Source organism: Colobus angolensis, unplaced genomic scaffold (assembly GCF_000951035.1).
Source record: "Colobus angolensis palliatus isolate OR3802 unplaced genomic scaffold, Cang.pa_1.0 Scaffold11, whole genome shotgun sequence".
Classification (NCBI taxonomy): Eukaryota; Metazoa; Chordata; class Mammalia; order Primates; family Cercopithecidae; genus Colobus; species Colobus angolensis.
The window spans coordinates 7,339,367-7,346,738 of NW_012112030.1; the positions used below are offsets into that span (position 1 = coordinate 7,339,367).

Here is a 7,372-nt window from a genome sequence, read left to right on the forward strand (position 1 = left end):
GCCCCGCGCGCTCCAGACCCCCGGGGCGGCTGCCGGGAGAGATGCTGGAAGAAACTTCTTAAATGACCGCGTCCGGCTGGCCGTGGAGCCTTTCTGGGTTGGGGAGAGGAAAGGAAAGTGGAAAAAACCTGAGAACTTCCTGATCTCTCTCGCTGTGAGACATGTCTGAGACTCCTGCTCAGTGTAGCATTAAGGTAAAAATCTTCTCCCCTCCCTCTCCGTGGTGGAAACCCTGAGCTGCACCGGCCAGGGCAGTCGTGCTGGGCTCCTCAGAGCGGGCTGTTGCAGTTGCTCTGTTCGCAGTAAATTATTTGGGGCGCGAGGGAAGGAGATGCAGCTCGCGGCGGCGGCTGTACCCTTTAGCATAACCTTGCTACTCCCCACCGCCGAGCCCCTGCCGGCTCCTCGGCCCCCACCCTCTTGCTTTTTGACAATGAAATGCCGGTCACAATTGGTCAGGAGCAACCCGGATTGTCTCCAGAACTGTAAAACACCCCCGTAATTAGTGCGCTTAAAAAAAACCCCAAAAACCTGCTCCCTGTTCCTACACCCAACATGTGACTGAAATATAACTTTTGTTCCCGAGGGGTGGTCTTAGAAAAAAAGTTCTTCAGTCCCAGCGGCGATAGAATCTTTTTCTTTATTTTTTTAAAGGACTCTCTGGGTCTGATCAGACATGATTTTTTTCCCCCTCGTCTGATTGTAATTGCAAGCGCTGTCGGAGAGACAGTCCTGGTGTCAGCTTTTCCTAGGCATTGCACAATGAATTTTTTTTTTTTTTAAACCAAGGTGAATAAAGTTGCTGAATAGTTATTTTACTCTGATCCATACGAAAGTTGAGCAATCCCAAAGTAGAAAACTCCTGTGATGCAGGGAGACGAAGAACTAAGCAACCAGGCAAAATGACCTTCTGTGTTTGACAGTGCAGAGAGGGTATCTAAGAGCAGCACTCTCCCAGCTTTCTGGCCGGTTTTGCAGTATTGTAAATGCAGGGCGGTGGATGTTTGTAAACACACTGCTGGGCTACCCAGTAGTTGTGTGTATGCATGTCTATATATCTGTAAAGACTGTGGTGCTGCGGTTTGTTGCTTCTGAAAAGTTGTTGTAAAGTTTGCCACCATTGGGAGGCAGGATGATTTATCCATCTACCCCAGTTATTTTTCCCATCGCTGCATTTATTGTACACTTTATTCATTTCACTATTCCACCAGTACCCAGGTAGAAAGCCTTCCGCCCCTGTGAGAGGCTGAAGCCGCTGAAGTTTTGTTTTTGGTTTGGCCTATTGAATGTATGTTCATTGAATGGACACTACAGCAACAATGGACAAATAACCTGTTTTCTTCGTCTTTGGGGAGTTAGAAAAACCCTTCCTGTTTTAACACTGCCTTTCAATTAAAGTCTGTGTAGGGAAATGCAGTAGTTCATCATACGGGCTTACTAGGTTTTTTATAAGTAGAATCACATTTTGGTGTTTCTTACCAGAAAACATTTTCATGGGTTTGAGGAGAGGCTAATGTGAAATCAAAAGGTGTGTTGGGCTTCTTTGTTTTTGCCTCACAAAAATGCCCAATGGAACTTTTAGGCTTTTGTGTTTGTACATATCTGGAGGTAGCAGTATGTCTGTGGGCATGGGGCGTGCCACACTAAAGAACTTGGGGTACTTTGATATTAATACTTCAAAACCAGTTTCTTTTGTGGTATAAATTAGATTCTACACCGAGTTCAGGAAAATCCTGCGGTATAGGTAATCTCATTTATTTGATGCTTCATAACATAGAGGTAACTAAAGAGTAAGGTATTCAATCAATAAATTGTATTTAGCTCAGTGGCAATAAACCCGATATCAGGAAAATCTGGACCAACTACAGATCAGTAACTTTAGGACAAAACAACAAAAAGCAATGCTTTCTGTGTGACCTTTCTTGATTCTCTTCTAAACTGCATCCCCACCGTTCTGATGGGCTTATGGTGGTGTGCTGGCTGCAGACTGCTACTGAGTGGTTTGTTTCATTGTGCTCCAGTCGGAAAAAGAGTACAACAGTCCCTTGCCTTACTCACATACAGAACCAATCCCAAGCAAAACGCTTTCTTAAATGCAACATGAAAATTGTGTCTATAATTTGCATATCATTTTTTCCTTATTGCTTACAACTCAGTTCTTTTAGGGTGCCTCTTTTCATTACTGTGTACTTCTATGTAATTAAAATAGATTTAATGTTCTTTACCAGAAAGGAAAGAATCACTTTTATTTTGGATTGTTCTTAATGGAACCAGTATGTATTTGCTTAGACTGCATGTGTCTAGGTGGACGTATGTGAAGAGTATCTTTCCATGGAGTTTGTTTAATTCACAATGTTATAATAATAAGCACTAGAGATCAAGGACTGGGATTATTCCAGGTCATCTGAAATGTTCTGGTGATGTGTGCTGCGTTTCATTTAGTCCTTGGGATGTGGTACGGTGACTGCATAATAAAAAATGTTTGCTGGTAACCCACAAGCAAGCTGCTTGCTTCTAGAGTCCAGTAAACAATACGCTTTTCTGTGTAGTGAAGAACAAATGTCAGAGGTTTTCAAGGATGAGCTGATGAACCTGATATACCGAACTCATGTGACACAAAAGGCCCTCACTATGGAGAGGTTTCTCCCACTCCTCCTCTCCACTCCTGAAACGGTCCTCACTTGCTTTCATTCCTAACAAGTAGTGGGTCAGCAGGCAGACAGTTCCTCAGCGGCTGGTGAGATGCAGCACAGACTAGCCTGACCAGAGGCAGCCACAGAGGGAAGTACTTTGTTTATTTCTGAGCATTGCCTGCTCTGTTAGAAAAGAGTAGTGTCCGATTTGGGTGGAGTTTCCAAGGTGAAAGTTTCTGAATTGGTCAATCAGTGACGCCTTTGTAAAGATGGCTCATGTGGTGGCAGCTCACAGTGAATGCCTGATAAGGGCTTTTCTATTTCTTTTGCACTGTATAAGTTTGCTCCCATCACCTGGGGAAGTTAATATCAGACACACACTTTTTACAGTAGAAGAGAGGTTGACTACTCCAAGGGCCCCGAAACTCTCACTGAGCCTTATTGTTTCTCTACACGCAACTTGCAGAAAGCAGGAGTGCTCAAGCACTCCTGGGAGGTCTGTACTACAACCCTTGAAGGTTGTGGCACTGTTGTCATGGAAGTTCAGATGCTTCAATTCTTGACCATTTAGGGTTGTTTAAATGGAAGGAAAGGATCAACTCTCTATAAAAAGTCAAATTATTTTAAAGAGGATTGCATGGCTGACTGTGCTGGTCACAGGAAGAAGGAAGAGGCTGCCTTTTCCATCATCAGCCTTCACCTTCAAGTCACCTGTTCAGTTCTAAGTTTGCCCAAGTTGCCGCAGAAGGTGGTTGTGGCCTAGCAGACACAGTCCCTTGTCAGGCTTGGCACAGCGTGTTAGTGGGCCAGGACTAACCAGAATACAAAAACGAGTCGCACAGTGTCTCTAGTCCCCTCTTTCCCTGCTGTCCTTATCAGTCAGCTTCCATAGCAAAAGGAAATCTGGTTTTTAAAATTTTGCTACTAATTGGGAGACTCTTTCGACTTCTCCTTCTGGACTCTGGGCTCCTTGGGTTTAGTGATGATTACCTTGGTGTCCTAGTAGCTAACTGGGCAGGTGACATAGAAATATTTTTCAGTAATGTTTGCTGATGTGAAGTGAGAGGTGGGAGGAGGCCAGCCCCCTTTGCTTTTTCTGTCTGCGTGTAACCTCAGGGTGACGTAACACTTTCATCCACTGGCTTGCTTGCAGAAAGCCCTCAATAGGGCCCACTACAGCCTTAGAGAGGGCTAGAGCACTCTTGGGGAGGTCTGTCCTCAAATTCTTATTAATAGAATTTTGATACAAAAAATGTTTTATAATTATTATTTCTTTGGAGACAGAGTTGCACTGTGTTGCCAGACTGGAGTTCAGTGGTGCGATCTTGGCTCACTGCAGCCGCCACCTTCTGGGTTCAAGCAATTCTCCTGCCTCAGCCTCCCAAGTAGCTGGGATTACAGGTGCCCACCACCACGCCTGGCTAATTTTTGTGCTTTTAGTAGAGATGGGGGTTTCATCATGTTGGCCAGGCCGGTCTCGAACCCCTGACCTCAAGTGATCTGCCTGCCTCAGCCTCCCAGAGTGCTGAGATTACAGGTATGAGCCGCTGTGCCCAGCCTAATATTTTATTATTTTGATAAAATTCTCAAAAACTGCTTTTATGTCAAAACTAACAAAGAAGGAAATTGAGGAAAAGGTACAACAAAGGAGCTTGAGGAATTGCTTTCACAGGTTCAGATTAGCAGGCTTCTGAGTGCCCCCCAGTGTTTCTGACAATAGAATCAGGGAACTTTCAAACGTTCAGAATTGAGAGACCTTAGAGATCCCCTGAGCCAACCTCCTATTTTTTATAGAGAGGGAATCCAGAGAGCTAAGGGGTTTGCCTCAACCCATGGGTGAGTGAGCCAGGTTTGGAGGACACAGGCCTACAGGTTCTCAGGCCACTGCATTCTCTGGGTTCGTGGTGTGTCCCTATAAAAGGCCAAGGAAACTCGATACAATAGGCTTCACTCTCTCTGGCACTTCCTAGCTTGGTCCATTTTAATCACAAGCCAGCTGGTCTGAGGGCACAGGGGTATGTGCCAAGGAAGATGGTATGTGGGGGGAGAAATGGGCCACTGGGGTCTGGTCAGGTGTGAGAAGAGGAAGTAGTAGGAGGGAGGGGATGAGGGAAGAAGGGCCTGATGGACTTGTATTGGCACCACTATTTGCAGCGTGCTCTCTCTCTCTCTCTCTCTCTCTATATATATATATATGTATATATATACACACACACATATATATACTGCAAATTCTGTTTTGGGCTGAAGGCCCCTTATCTGCTGTTAGGATTCCTTTGAGGAATCCTTGGGTGGGCCGTAGGCTCTTTTATCAAGGGTCAGCCAATCCTATTTATACTTTAATTTCTGTGTAGTAAGCTCCCTGTTTCAAACAGCCAAAGCTAAAAACGTGGCAGCTGGCCCTGAAGAAGTAACTATGGAAAGTATCCTTCTCAGGATAAGTAAGTCAAGGGCAAAAAATACCCCAAATGTGAGCACCAGAGGCAGGCAGAGCTAAGTCACATTCTGCTCCTCTGAGTGCAGCTGTATTTGTGCACACCAGGAAAGAGTTGGGGGCAAGGTGGGGGCACAGGTTGCTGGGAGTAACTCACACAGCAGTTTCATTTTTTTCACCAATTAAAACTTACCCTTTGGTGTGGATCTCCCAGCCGAGTGATGCGGTGTTGGATGAAGCCCCGTAGTGTGTGCGAGATAGAAATGACATTTTTTTTTTTCTATGTGAATACTACTTTAGAGACAACTCTGGAGCTTGTTTTCAGGCAAGAGTCCACCTCTGCCGTATTTGTTGTTAGATGTGTGTTGGGAACCAGTCTCCGTGTGTATTTGTTGAATAGAATGAGTGTGCATTTACTCAGGGTTCCCACGCCAAAAGGGGCCCAGCTTAAAGACTGTTCACTGCCAGACCTAGTATTTGGGGACAGAAAGACTAGACTAAATTAGTGAAAAGTTAGAATTATAGCCTATTAAAAAACAAACACATTTTTTATTGATTTTCCGAACATAGAGGAATGAAACTAATAAAGTGTTGCTTACTGAGGTATCTCAGGGAAAGCTCCAATGAATAGGCAAAAATGATTCTTGTTCCACATTATCCATTGGGTAGAAACCAGTGCTACCATGTGCTTGGAACTGTTCCTTTGGTGTCGAAATATTACCACACATTTTATTTGCTCTGTTAATTTGATAACCTTCTCTTCTTAGATAGTGAAAATATATAATTCAGCCTGGTTGTTGTCTAAATGATCTGGAATTCCCAGAGTGTGGGCGAGAGGCTTGATTAGGGAAGGCATTTTACCCCATAAGTGTGGACTCTCAGACGAGCATAACTGCTCACTCAGCCCTATGGATTTCGCTTACAGGAAACTAGAATGCTTGCATTTCTGGAATTTTATAAATTCTCTGTAATTAAACGTGTTCATCTGCTGTTTTAGTGGCCGTTGTTCTATAACAACCAGTTGTAGCTTACAGCTATATAGTGATTTATTACAAAACACTTTCTTCCCCTTTTACTTCTTCCTCTTCCTCCTCCTCCTCTTCCTCTTCCTCCTCCTCCTCTTCCTCTTCCTCCTCCATCATCATCACCGGCATCATTTGTTGAATACTGCTGCATGCTGCTCCTCGTGCTGTTTTATATACATTATCTCGTTTACTCTTCACAGCTCTCTCGGGGATGCACTTTTTCTCTCCATTCTACAAATGAGGAAACTGAAGCCCAGAGAGGTTAAGTGATGTATTGGCCTAAGATCTCCCAGGCTGTAAGTGGCAAAGCTAAGGCCAGAATCTGTATCGTGGCACTCTCATTCCAAAGTATTTTCTGTGAGGGTATTCCAAAGTGCAGCCATCTTTGCGAAGAAAATTAGGAAACTTGAAGTGACGGGTGGCTGGTGGATAGTTGCGTAAGCTGAGATGAGAGGCAGGAATAGAGCTGGCAGAAGTGCTTGCAGAGGTTCTGAATTTCCTCTGCTTCCCGGTCTCTTCTGAAGATGGATCTTCCTAGCCATTACACAAGTAGTGGGGACAACCAGATGGTCACACCAAGCCACCACCCACTGTGGAATGAATGTCTAACTTTTCCATATTTACACCCGTCTCTAATGTCCTCTAGTGAGATTTTGTCTTTTGATGGGTTTCATTTTGGGCCTTTTGTGTTTTTCTCAGAGGCCTTTCTTTTCCGTCTCTGCTTTTCTCTTACTTCCTTCGGTGGTTTATGACTCCTTCATGAAGTGGTTGGAAATCTGAGAGATTGTGTCCTCATCCTGCCCGGCCTCAGGCTAGACACCTTCTTTGCCTGCTTTTTACTTCCTGGTCAGTTGCTTCTCCTTACACAGCTTTTCTTTTTTTGTTTCCTTTTAAAGCTTTTCACACAATCCATAATCACGATTTTTGTTTTTCTTAAACCATCTCTCGTGCACATCTTTAATATTATGTGATTTCCAGGAATCTATTTCAGATATTCCCCGATTTTTTCCCCTATAACAAAAGGAATCATCTTTTTTTGACTCCTATCTCGATGGCCTGACCCGACTCGCCTGTTCTAATTTCCCGGAACGAAGAGAGCGTTTTCGCCATCTGACTTTATACATTTCTGATTTTGAACAACTCAAAGGAAGAGAGTCTTCAGAGCAGATGTAGGGAGAGAAAGAGAGAAAGAGAGAGATGTGTTGTGGAGGTAATATGAGGGGATTCAGAGAGCATTATCCACATTTCTCATGAAACAAATGAGGAAACTGAGTCTTGTG

At 44.1% G+C, this 7,372-nt stretch overlaps 1 protein-coding gene across 1 annotated transcript in view; it reads left to right on the forward strand.

The window, feature by feature from the left end:
- The window catches only part of ETV6 (ets variant 6), a 247,791-nt gene continuing 240,419 nt past the window's right edge, over positions 1–7,372 (forward strand). The window contains exon 1 of the mRNA XM_011953757.1: positions 1–194. Coding sequence (XP_011809147.1) covers positions 162–194 — 33 coding nt within the window. The 5' untranslated portion in view covers positions 1–161. The remainder of the gene's footprint in view (positions 195–7,372) is intronic.